Consider the following 12,579-nt stretch of genomic DNA (forward strand, 5'->3'; position numbering starts at 1 on the left):
CCAGCATTGGTGGTGCAGCTAGTGGGTGGGGTGTGGGTGGGCTTGGGTGGCCCTGAGGACCCTAGGGAAGTCACAGAAAGTCCTCTAAAGGCACATGGCCAGTTAAACTGATAACAGCCTCAACCACAAGGAAGTGGTGTAGGGGTGAGACCTCCACACTCCTCCTCTCAGTCAAACCCCGGCTGAAGATTCCCCTCCCTGGGTTGCACCCCACGGTCGCAGACAAGCCTCTGAGACACATCGGAAGGAGGCTCCGGTGCGTGAGGAAGACTGCAGGTGTAGGGGTGGAAGAGCTGGTGAGTGGGGCTGACAGCCCCCCTGACCTGGGCCCTTGGAGGAATGGCGTCCCGCTAATCCCATGGAAACACATTCTTGGAAGCATTTTTTTTACTGTACGCTCAAGAGAGAAACGGGCTTCAAAATCAAGAGCTTAGGTTCCAGGGCCAGCCCTGGTTCACATCCACCCTTCACTGAGCTGTGTGGCCTTGGGCAGGTGACTGGGCCTCTCAGGGCCTTGCTGTCCTTATTTGTTAAATGGGTACGATGGCATTTGTTTCCAAGGCTTTTAGAAAGATTGAACGTGGGGCGGCGCCTGTGGCTCAGTCGGTAAGGCGCCGGCCCCATATACCGAGGGTGACGGGTTCAAACCTGGCCCTGGCCAAACTGCAACCAAAAAATAGCCGGGCGTTGTGGCGGGCGCCTGTAGTCCCAGCTACTCGGGAGGCTGAGGCAAGAGAATGGCTTAAGCCCAGGAGATGGAGGTTGCTGTGAGCTGCGTGATGCCACGGCACTCTACTGAGGGCCATAAAGTGAGACTCTGTCTCTACAAAAAAAAAAAAAAAGAAAGATTGAACGTGTCACCGTGTGGCAGAGCTTAGGATCCTGTCTCGCCTTTTCAGAGCTTGGTTAACGTTGGCTGCATCACTGGAGGTGGTGTATACACTGCATGTGGGGTGTGTGAACAGGGGCTGGGGGGCCCTCGAAGCTCCAGGATGCTGGGTGCTCAGTGAGCTGGGGTGGAATCTGGCCAGTGCCTCTACTCCCCTTCCCTAGAGGGGGCTCAGGCATAGCCTGGTCCAGGCCCTTAGCCTTAGTAGTGGCGGGCACCATCCTCCCCTCAGCCAGGGATTTGGAACCTGGAGGAGGAGGAAAGAAGGAAGGGAGGGTTGATGGCTGACCTTGGAAATGCTAAGGGTACTACATTCCAACAAAGGGCAGTTTGCCAGGCCTGGGGTAGCTGAACTGCAGCCCCCAGAAAACAGGCAGGAGGTAACTGTGCTGACCTTGTGAGTCTGGCCTTGGGCAGTATGGGAACATAGATAGGGAAGGGGAACTTCAGAACCAGACAGCTGAGGTCGGGCTGTGGTTTGAGAGGGAAGAGGTCTGGCCGGGATGGAGGAGACAGCCCAGCATCCTCTTTTCCTTCTGCTGTCCACTTGGAGGTAAGCCCTGCCCTTACCTGTGGGCCTGCTGAAGCCTGCTTGGTTTTGATGGGGCCCTGGAGGGACCTGGGCTGCAGAGAAGGCAGGGATCATAGTCACCCACTTGACAGAGGGAGAAACAGGCCCAGAGAGGGGGCAGGCTGGCCTAAAGGTTCCAGGGCAGTTGGCCACAGAGGTGGTCTCAACTTTGTGGCTCTAACTCCTGCCACCCCAGTTCCAGAAATGTGTATTACCTGGGCAGGTGTGTGCCTCAGGTGCTCCTCGGATGGGGCTAGGTAGAGACTTGGCTCTGAGACTGCCTAGCTACAGACTGCCCCAGGAGATGAGCCAAACAGGTCTGGCACCAGAGTCCTGGGACTGCTCCTAAAAAACCCAATGCCGGAGAGGCTTTGCTTCTCAGTTCCTAAAAGCTCTTGTATCCTCATTTTCTCTGTTTCTCTCTCTCTCTTTTTGTCCTAGCTCCTTGAGCTGCTATTAATGGGATGGCCACCTGGGGACAGGCCTGGCAGTGCCCCTTTCCCCATGAGCAGGTGCTGCCTGCCAAAGGGAGGTGGGATAGACCTATGTCCCAGGATCCCTGGGGATTTCTTGCCTGGAAGTGTCAGGGATGGTGATAAATTGCCCCGGGGAACACTAGAACCTAAGTAGCTCCTGCAACCTGTCTCATGCTAACTAAGGGCTTTGAGGATAGTTCAGGGAGGAGGAGGGGGCTGGAGATGCTAGTAGGCTTCTATTTGTGTGGTGTCAAGATTTCTGAGAGTTTGCTTGTCATGCTGATAACAGATGTTCAAGCAAAAAGGAATCCCCTATCACACGGGACTTGGAAACTGTGCCCAACCAAGTTTTGTGTGTTTCTTCCTGCAAGACTTATCAGAGCCTCAGATATGCTAATGTATAAGAGAAAGTGGAACACACCAGCGTTTCTCTAATTTGGGAGCTAGTGGTCCTTGAAAGTGCTTTGGCAAATTACCTCATGGTAAAGATGCAGAGACTGAGTCTCAGACAAGGGAAGGAACTCAACAGACCACAAGGCTAGAAGCATGGCCTGTGAGGTTGGTGGACATAGGCTGGGTTTGAGACCCGGCTGGGCTACTTGCTTGCTGCATGATCTCAGGCGTCACTCAGTCTTTCGGGGGCTTCAGTTTCCTTAGCTTTAAAGTGGGCGTGCTGATAGCATTTGCTTCACATAGTGACTGTGAGAACTGAACAGCAGATTTGTGGAAAGTGCTTTGCGTGAGGCCAGGCACTAACGGAAGCTGTGATTCTTTCCCTCCCTGTGTGGATTCCAGGGTCCATTTCACTGGACCAGAGGAGCCCTGCCTAGTCTCACCCACCATCTGATATCTTGCCAGACACATGGGGCTGGGGAGGCTACAGATGTGAGAGGCCCAGAGCCCTGGGACTATAACAGACATGTCACCAGGCAGGCATCACAGGGAGGAGGACTAGCGTGTGCAAAGGTTTGGAGGTAGGAACACCCAAGGCCAGGCTCATCCCTGGTTGGGTGACTGTGTGCTGTCTTCTCTGAGGCTTTTACTCAAATTCCCAGTTTCAGATAAAGGAGGCTGCAGGGTGACCAGCTATGATGCAGAGTCCCTTCATGTGGGCAACCCTTCCCTCCCTCCCAGGCTGACAAGGAAAACTCCTGCTTCTCTCCTCCCTTGGTCTGTCCATGGGGCCCGGGCCCATCTGGGCATGCAGGGGAAATTGTGGCCCAAGGACTTGGCTGGACCAGAAGCCACAGGGGAGTGAGGTCTGTGCTGGCAGGGGTGATCAAGCAGGTCTGGTACAAGAATCTGAGCCTCCCCTCGGGCAGGGAGCAGGCCAGCCTGGGCATCTGCCAGCGTCTGGAGGCAGGCAGCTCACTTAATTTCTATCCTCCTTTATTGTAGAAAAATTCCTGAAGCCTGAAGTCACTCTGCTTTCCCCAGAGATCCCAGAACACCCTTCTCGGAGAGAGCTCTCTGTGGTCACCTAGCTTGGCCTTCATCACCCTAAGTGGGAGTGGAGGGAAGAGAGAGGTTCAGTGTTTTCAAGCTGTGTTCCCAGGAGCCAAGGAGGTGCTGGGGGGCTGGGCGACTGGGCTGGGAGCGGGGTTTGGCCTTGGGTCCCACCTGGGTCTGACAGGACATCCCCTTTGAGCTGTTGGGTACATGGCGTACCCAAGTAAGATTAACTTTTATAAAAAAGTTTGAAAACCGCTGGAAGGAGGATCCTCTCAGCCTTCACCCCACCCAGCATGGAGGAAACACCTGCAAGAGCCTTTGCTGTCTGGGCTGGTCCTGTCTCCTGCCCCAGCCTGAGCTAACCGCCCCACCCCCAGCCTGCTTTCACTTTCTGCCCCTCGCCCCCTGCATACCTGCCTATGCGTGGGCACACACACTCTTGCATGTGCAAGAACATCCACGTGCACGCTTAAACTCTTGAGAGCTCATTCCTACCCACCCTCTCCAGGCCAGATCCTTCTTCCTAAGGCCCTCTGCCTGGGGCTTGCAGGGGGTGGCCCACCAGAGAACCTCTGAGGATAGGGGCTAGAATGGCTGAAAGTTGACCTGGGTCCTCCCCTTTCTGCTCTCCCAACGAGGGTCCTAGAGGAGGCCTCCAGATGGGCAAGACCAGGCTTGAACCTGGAGACTGACTTTGGAGCTTCCTTATTCCCCACTGCTTGGCTCTGTTCCTCCCACCCTTGCCCTCCCTTCTCCCAATGTACATTAGGAGGCTCCTTCCAGGTACCTGGCCCCCTGTAAATACTGGGGCAACCACGGAGGGGCATGACACAGGCTCATCACAGGGTAAGTAAGAGGCACTGCCGGGAAGCAGGCTGCCCTGGCCTGAGTCCAGGCCCTGCCATTTAGTAGCTGAGGCATGTGGGGCAGGTCCCCACCCCTCTCTGACCAGCTCTCCTTATGTCTATCCCAGCTTGTAAACTGTGGTTTCTAAGCTCATGATGGCATTAAAGGAGTACTTGTTAAAATCAGGCTCCTGAGCTCCACCTCACCTGCCATATCAGCCCCTTGCTGTGCTAGGCCTGTGAATCTGCATTTTAGCACACTCTGGGGTAGGGGAGCTCTGACCCACAAGCAGGTGTGGGCAGCTCTGATTTAAGCACGTTGTGGCAATGGGAGTGTGTTGAGTGTGGGCTGTTGGCAGGTAAGAATATGGTTAATTCTGGTGGGGGATGGAGGGTTAGGAACAGCTTCACAGGACGGGCAGTGGGCATGTCTCAGCCCAGCTCAAAGATGAGTTGGAATGTCACAGGGCTGGGGAAGGCATCTCAGGCAGGCAGCAATATGAGCAAGTCTGGAAGTGGAGGCCTGGGTTTAGGGGCGCCCACTGTGAAGGGAGGGAGGGAGAGGAAGGGGCACCGGATCTGCCATCTTCCTGGTTGGTGGTAGCAGAGAGGTGCCTGCCCAAGGAAGGTTAACCTCAGAGTCATCCAAGTCCTGTCCACTCAACTTCCACCTCCATCCTCTGAGGAAATGGGTTTTCCAGGAGCTTGGCCTGGGCTAGAGGTGACTCGAGGCTCCACACAGAATGGTAGAGGAAGTGACTCAGGCCCACCGGGAGAAAGTGAGCCGAGGGTCTCCTGCTCACATGGAGGGGGCAGGGCTGGGCCCGAGCTGAAGCTGGAACCCTTGTCTTGGAGCAGCCCTGCGTGGGGAGGTCTTGCTCAGACAGTCCTGCTGCTCCTTCTCCCTGCTGAACCCTCTGGGCCCCCACCATGTGGCCCCCATTGTGTCAGGCTGGGCCAGTCTGTTCTGTTCTATGTGTTTACGGAAGGCCTGAGGTCAAGGGCGGAGGCTGTGGAAGGGGAGCTGGCAGGAGGCTCCTGAGGGGCTCAGCTCCAGCCCCTTCTTTCTCAGGCTGGAACTCTGCTCCTCACTTTCCTCTCCTTCTCTTGGGGGTATCCCAAAGTCAGGGTGGGTGTATGACCTAGGACCTTTACCAACACTGGCTCTGCCAGGAGGGGAGGGCTCGTCACCTCATGTGGTCTTGGAATAGGTAGCCATCCCCAGCCTCGGTTTCTTTGTCTGTGAAATGGTAAAACAGTAGGACCCGTCTGACAGGGTGGCTCTGAGGATTTGATGTGATAATGCAGACCCTGCTAGGATGCTGTCATTGTGGTGATGTTGCTAGAATGCCCCCTTTTCCCACCACTCTCATTGGCACTGGCTCTGTCCCAGGCTGTGTGAGGTGGGACAAGGGCCCAGCCTGCAGCTGGTACTGAGTACTTGATGATTGAGTTCCCCCAGCTCTGAGATTCTACAACTCCAGAGATCCCCAGCACCCTTGGGGTGGGTGGAAGGCAGGTGTGTATTCAGGTGGGCAGACAGCATGGTGGGGGATGAGGGAGGCGCTAAGTAGACAAGCAGGGCAGTGCCCTCCCCCTGCCCAATCTGGGTTGGAATCTTCCTGTCAGCAGCCCAGCTCTCCTGCCCCACAGAAGGCTCTTCGGACACCCTCAGGGCTGGGGCTGTGAAGAGGGAAGTTTTCTGAGTGGATTTTCAGCCTTCCCATTGCACTCCCAGAAAGGAAGCTTCCTGTTCTAAGAATTTCCCCTCAAGGTGCTCTGGTGGGTGAGCTGGCTGCTGGGGGGCAGGGATGGACAGGGGAGGAAGGGTGAGGAGGGGCCTGTGACAGGCCCAGGTGGCTGAGTTGGGAATAGGCATGAGGTGGTCAGAAGGTATAGAAATATTTAGCTGCCACTTTTGGTGCCTGCCATGCTCATGGCCCTGTTCTAAGCCATTGAGAGGTCCCAATTCATTCAATTCGTGGGGTGGGTTTGATTTTTATTCCTCTTCACAGGTGAGGAAAGTGAGGCTTAGAGAGGGGTAGGTAGTTCAAGGACGCACAACTAGTGAGGGTAAGAGGCAGGATTCAAACCCAAGCATCATGGGGCACAGGGGTGTTCAACCTATTGGCTTCCGTACCACATTCAAAGAAGAAGACTCATCTTAGGCCACACATTAAATACACAAATGCTAACAAAAGCTGATGTGCAAAAAAAAAAAAAAGATCCGTGCATAATTTTTGTGATTTTTGTGATATCCACCACCAAAGATAAGGAAAAACATCCTTCGGTAATCTACATGCAGCCCTTAGGCCATAGGTTGGACACCCTTTGCTTTACCCCACTAAGGGTGGATTAAAGGAAGCCAGGCAGCCCCTCCTCCTCAAACCTCAAGAACATTGATGGGGCCAGAGTTGTCCACCTCAAAGTGGCTGTTCAAACAGCAGGGGTGGAGTCAGAATGAGTCAGTGTCAGATTCCGTATGTGTGTTTGAATCCCTTCCGTGGAAACTTCATTTGTGCTCTTCCAGTGATGGGGAGTTCACTCCTAGTCCCTCTTCTTTATGTTCAAGGGCAAATCCAGGAAGGTTGGTGCAGACCCATGGTTCTGCCCTGTCCTGCACCCTTATCTACTAACAGTGGAGGCTCACTTTGAAGGTCATAGGCTAGAGTGGGACATGGATTCTGGCCAGTTCCTCCCCTGCTTTCTGTGTGACCTCAAGAAGTCATTGGCCTTCTTGGGTCTTAGATAGCAAATTTGAATCAAATTCCCAAGATGATGGTTCAGCTTTAAGTTTACAAGTGAAAAGTAGTGGCTCCCTGGAAAAGGTGACATTTGGACTGAAGATTAGAGATGGCCACCGACAGAGACTGGCAAAAAGAAGAGATGGGGGGAGGGGTCCAGCAGGGACATGTCCCTGGATGTTGGGTTTCCTTTTGTGGCCTGAGGTGGCAGGAGGCAGTTTCAAAAGGAATCAGACTGCAGAGAGAGGACACAGAGAAAAACCTTATAAATCGCAACCTAGGAAACGATGTCCCTTCCCTAAAACACTTTCACATCCTTCTTCTCAAGGGATTCTGTGATGCCACCAGGGCAAGATGATTAGCTCATTAGACCTATGATTAGACATGGTGGGACTCAGGGGCCTGACTGTCACTTGAAAGGGCTATGTTCATTCATGCAAGGATGGGTCCAGGAGATGACAGGTCCTGCCTGGGATGCCCCTACCTTTTATGGTACCCTCAAATATTCAGTTCAAAAGTCACCAATTCCTGATGGGCCTCCTTAGTTTCTCCCAAACTCAGCCTTCTTGCATGCCTCTGGGTTACCAGGCCTCCCTTTGTCTGGCTTGTGGCAGATAAATGCATCTGTCACTGTGGCCAGATGCAGCTCACCACAGGATGAGGTTGCCTGCTTATGTTTGTGGATACCTGGCTCCAAAACAGCCAGCTGGAGCAGGGAGGGCCAGGCCCACAGGTTCCCTGCCAGGAACTACAGTCCTGAACAGGCAAGGAAAGCCCCTGGACCCCAGAACGTTTCTTTTGGTGAGTCATTTAACCTCTTAAGCCTCAGCTTGCACATCCGTGAAATTGACTGACAGTAGTGCCCACTTCACAGGGTTGGAGAGAGAATTAATGCAGGTGTGGGGGTGGGATGGGTCAACATAGAGGCTGGAAAATGGAAAACACTCAGCTAACAGAGGCTGTGGGGGTGGGAGACAGAGAAGCCCACTCAGTGCCAGGTGGAGGGCCTCCCCCCATTTAGACAATATAGCTTTCTAGTCTGCAGCGGAGACCCACATCCATTAGCTGCTCTGGCTCCCCCTGGTGGTAATTCCGGGAGGCGTCCTTCCCCTCTGATCCCTGTAGAGGGCGCCATGGACTTGCAGATCCTTCAGCTCCCTCGCTCGTCCACTCCCTACCCACAGTCTTTGTGCAGCAACCTGTGTGTACCAAGCCCTGTCCACAGAGATGGACAGGAACTCCCTGGCTGATTGAGCAGAGATGCACAATCCCGCACTGCCTAAGAGGAGCTTTGGCCTGTAGTGGGAACCAACAGAGGCTGGGACTGACTCTGGGGCAGAGTCAAGGAAAGCTTCCTGGAGGAGGTATCCTCCGAGCTGGGTCTCAGAGTGGGTAGGTAGCTGGGGAGAACCCTGAAAGCCTCCTTTTTTCTATATCTCCTCCAGGTTTGGCAGGAACAAGATGGTTGTGGTTCCAACCCCACCACTGGATTCTAGACTAGATTACCCTGGCAATTCTGGGTCTAGGAGGGAGGTGCTATTATTAGCTCCATATTGAACAATTTAAACAGGGTCTCACAGCAAGTGAAAGGTGGAGCTGGGACTTGAACTCCCAGGCTCTGGACAAGCCACTGCCTCTTGATGAACATTCTGGCTGCTCTGGACAGGTCCACGGCTTTTTCCACATTTGCCTCCCTGCCTCATGCAGTCCAGGCTCCCAGCTAACACCCCTGTCCTCTTTTAGGTGGTGATTTCTTAGTCTGACTTGGTGGGACGAATATGGCTACCCAAGTGCTGCTGCAGACAGTGCTGTTCCTGCTGACTCCACTCTTCCTGGTCCAAGGTAGGCTTTCCCTGGGGTGCCTTGGGCTGTTGGGACTCATGTTAAAATGCCCACATGTGCTGGCTCATGTTAAAATGCCAATACACAAGCTGACTCCTTTGAGGCAGGCATTGGCCTGTAAGCACAGCTCAGCTAGTGGATGGTATCCTGGAACAAAGAAAATAGCACCCCTTCCTCTGGCAGATGCAGTTCCATTGTGCACAGCTGCGGGTGGGGAACATGGACTGGGTATCAGCCCCTCACGTCTTTGCAGCCAGAGCATCCTTGTGCAGTGTACAACCTACACAACCATCTATAGCAGCTGTTTTCTCATTAAATACTTTATTTCTGTTAAAAGTATTTTTTGTCTTTGAAATTATTATTTTAAGTTTTCTCTTTTCATACTCTAAAGCCAGTCATTTCGAGTAGGAAAGACTAACAAACTTGTAAACTCCTTGAGGTGGTGTAGGCCCTTGGAACGTGTGTGGGTCCCAGGCTCTTGGGCTCACGTTTTCTCAGCCCGGGACCTGTCCCCTCCCATGCCTCTGCCTGGCTCCTGCCACAGAGTCTCATCTGCAGCCTCTGCCTCCTCAGGTGCCCATGGTGGGGGCCCCCGGGAAGACTTCCGCTTCTGTGGCCAACGGAACCAGACTCAGAAGAGCAGCCTCCATTATCAACAGACGCCACAACGGCACATCTCCATCAACAACTCCGAGGGGGACCTCACAGTCCAGGCCCCCTTCCCTGCAGCCCCAAATGCTTCCCAATTGTTCCCTGAACCCAGGGGCCTCTACCACTTCTGCCTCTACTGGAACCGACATGCTGGGAAATTGCATCTTCGTTATGGCAAGCATGACTTCTTGCTGAGTGGCCAAGCCTCAGACCTGCTCTGCTTCAGGCATGAGGAGAGCCTGGCCCAGGGCCCCCCACTGCTTGCCACCTCTGTCAGCTCCTGGTGGAGGCCTCAGAACACCAGCCTGCCCAGTGCTTCCAGCTTCACCTTCTCCTTCCACCGTAAGTCAACTTCCAGGCAGAAGGAAGAGCTTGGACAGAGGGGGGCAGGGAAGGCAAAATGCTAAGTGGACAGGGCTCTCAGTATCAGGCCATGAAGCTCAGACTTTGTTCACAGGCAGTGGGGAGCCATTGAAGACGTCTGAGAAGGGGAGGAGTGTGACCCAAGATGGGCTCCAGGAAGCTTTGTGGGAGGGCAGTGATGGGGGTGAAGAGGTCTAGGTGAAGACGGATAAGACATGGACAGGGTTGGGAGTAGGAAGGGTGGGAAGATGGGACTGGGTGATCTTGTGACACAGAAAGAATTCTTCATCCACTTGAACATAGCTTGTTTATCCTCATTTCACAGAGAAGGAAACTGAGGCACAGAGAAAGTACCCAAAGTTGCACAGGTAGCAAATGGAGGAGCCAGGATTCGAATTCAGCAGCTGATGGCGGGGGGTGGGGGGGGTGGGGGGGGGAGGGGATAGAGGGGAGCAAGAGAGGTCAAAGTGAGGGAAGCAGCAAGGCTGATTGAGCCCCTGCCTCCTGTTAAGCGCTAATGGGTGGGGAGGGGAGTTTGGTCAGAAGGAATGTGAGGCTTAGCTCAGGGGTTTTGATTCTTTTTTTTTTTTTGTGGTTTTTGGCCGGGGCTGGGTTTGAACCCGCCACCTCCAGCATATGGGACCAGCGCCCTACCCCTTTGAGCCACAGGCGCTGCCCGGGGTTTTGATTCTTTTCTGACACCTTAAGTTTGGGCCAGGGTTCCCAGGGGTGAGGGTACAGCATCTTGATATGTTAGTAAATCTAGGCCTGTGGAAATGCTGGGGGCAGTGGGGATGGCCTGGCTCTTGGCCTGGGAGTTGTTCAGGCAGTCAGTGAGGTGCTCCCCTCCCCAAGGCTGGGATTCTGCCTTTAACCTGGGAAGATTGAGCACAAAGTCAGGCCGGGTTGCAAATTGGATCCCTGAAGAACAGATTTACCCTGGTCTTGCTTGGCCTGTTTATTTAATAAAGCCAGGATGTTCAAATCATGTAAAATCCAGGCTTTCTGGGTAATAAATTCAGGGCCTACCCATGATCTGTCTTCCTTGATGGCACAGAGTATAGGGTTCCCACCTCATCTGAGTCTCATCTGATCCCTGGAGACACCCAAATCTACAGCCCCAGTGCAGGTTACCCTGGGCAGAGAGGCCCGGGCCTGGGGACAGGGCAGCGGGACCGGGTGGGGTGGGGTGTGGAGTTGTTCCTGAAGCAGGCCTGGCTGGGTGGTGGAATGGGCCTTCCCTGCTTTATGTGTGCAGCCAAGGGCCCCTGGGGTGGCGGTAGGTAGGGCGTGCCCAACCTCACCTGACTGGGGCTGATGTTGCTGGGAGTTCTCTAAGACACAGCCCCTACTCCCTGGTCCCATGGCTGCGTGACCCTCGGATGAGTCCATACCACTTCCTGGAGCCCCAGTTTCCTCTTTGGAAAGTGGGGATAGAAGCGTGCAGAGTCACTTGAGTTTGTCCAATGGCCTATGACAGGTGTGGCCTGGCACCTTGAAACAGCCTTGGGTGGGTCTGTCCTTCCCTCTCCCAGACCCTCCCCATAAGGCCTCTCACAACACCTCCACCGACATGTGTGAGCTGAAGAAGGACCTCCAGCTGCTCAGCCAGCTCCTGAAGCACCCCAGGAAGACCTCAAGGAAGCCCCCGGTCACCTCCGCCAGCCAGTGAGTACGGCCGGCCGGGTTGTGAGGGGGAGGGGAGGCGGCAAGTAGATCCACACCTGGGCAAGGTGGGGGCTGGAGTAGGGGCCAGCCGGAGGCCTTCCCTGGACTGCCTTTCCATTTCCTCAGAGGAGTTAACATACAGCCCCCAGGCCACGTCCCATGCCTGTCTGCGTGAAGAAAAAACAAATATCCTCCCCACACAGCTGTGCCCTACCCTCCCCACACCCCAATGAAGAAGTGACTGCTCCATTCAGGGCTCAGCAGATGAGGCTCAGAGATGGGTAGGGCTGCTCCATGGCCATAGCGGGGTCAGTGTAGGCAGAACTGGGCCTGAGACTGGTGTGCTGTGTCCCAGGAGAGCCCCCACCCCACATGTCTCCCCCCTTTCCCATGAGCTCCTGGCCCCAGCATCCTGTCTTCCTCCACTCCAGCTGGCTGGCTTTCTCTTTTCTCCTTGACCCCTGTCTCCTCTCTTTGTCTTTACCTCATCCCCATATATTTGCCTGCGTCTCCTGTCCTCTCTGCCTCAGTCTCCCCACCAGCCTGGATGCCCTCCCTGCAGTCGCCCACCACTCTTTCCTCTCTGCCAGGCAGCTGCACAGCCTGGAGTCAAAGCTGACCTCTGTGAGATTCCCGGGGGACATGGTGTCCTTCGAGGAGGATCGGATCAATGCCACAGTATGGAAGCTCCAGCCCACAGCTAGCCTTCAGGATCTGCACATCCACTCCCACCAAGAGGTCAGGACCAGGCTCAGGCAGGGAGCAGATGTGGGCCGGATGGGGGCTGGTGGGAGGTGGAGCCCTGGGCACTCCCTGCAGTGCAGTATCTCACCTCCTGAGAAGGTTCCAGGCCCCAGGATCACCCTCCTCAGTTAATGGGGGGAACCTGCTCTGAGATCAGAAGACCAATCCCAAAATGCCTGCCTGTGCACCCTTGTCTTGAGACTGCTCCTTGAGTGGGGCTGGTTAGCTGGGAGCCGCCACTCTGTGCGTGTGGCCACCACACCAGGCTGCTATAGGCAGAGTTGACACCTGAAGCTCCAGAACACCATGTGGTTCTCCTGGCCTGTTCTCCCCA

General features: G+C 54.7%; 1 protein-coding gene across 11 annotated transcripts in view; it reads left to right on the plus strand.

Moving 5' to 3' along the window:
• The window catches only part of ADGRG1 (adhesion G protein-coupled receptor G1), a 41,992-nt gene that overhangs the window by 18,104 nt on the left and 11,309 nt on the right, over positions 1–12,579 (plus strand). For 7 of the 11 annotated variants that reach the window (XM_053602627.1, XM_053602618.1, XM_053602646.1 and 4 more), the window contains 4 exons: positions 8,721–8,819; positions 9,393–9,812; positions 11,369–11,501; positions 12,092–12,239. In XM_053602627.1, coding sequence (XP_053458602.1) covers positions 8,756–8,819; positions 9,393–9,812; positions 11,369–11,501; positions 12,092–12,239 — 765 coding nt within the window. In that variant the 5' untranslated portion in view covers positions 8,721–8,755. Of the gene's footprint in view, positions 1–844; positions 1,443–3,368; positions 3,503–3,957; positions 4,235–7,617; positions 7,779–8,720; positions 8,820–9,392; positions 9,813–11,368; positions 11,502–12,091; positions 12,240–12,579 lie in introns of those variants that run through there. The other 4 variants (XM_053602637.1, XM_053602660.1, XM_053602634.1 and 1 more) reach the window with 4 other exon arrangements.

Source organism: Nycticebus coucang, chromosome 2 (genome assembly GCF_027406575.1).
Source record: "Nycticebus coucang isolate mNycCou1 chromosome 2, mNycCou1.pri, whole genome shotgun sequence".
Classification (NCBI taxonomy): Eukaryota; Metazoa; Chordata; class Mammalia; order Primates; family Lorisidae; genus Nycticebus; species Nycticebus coucang.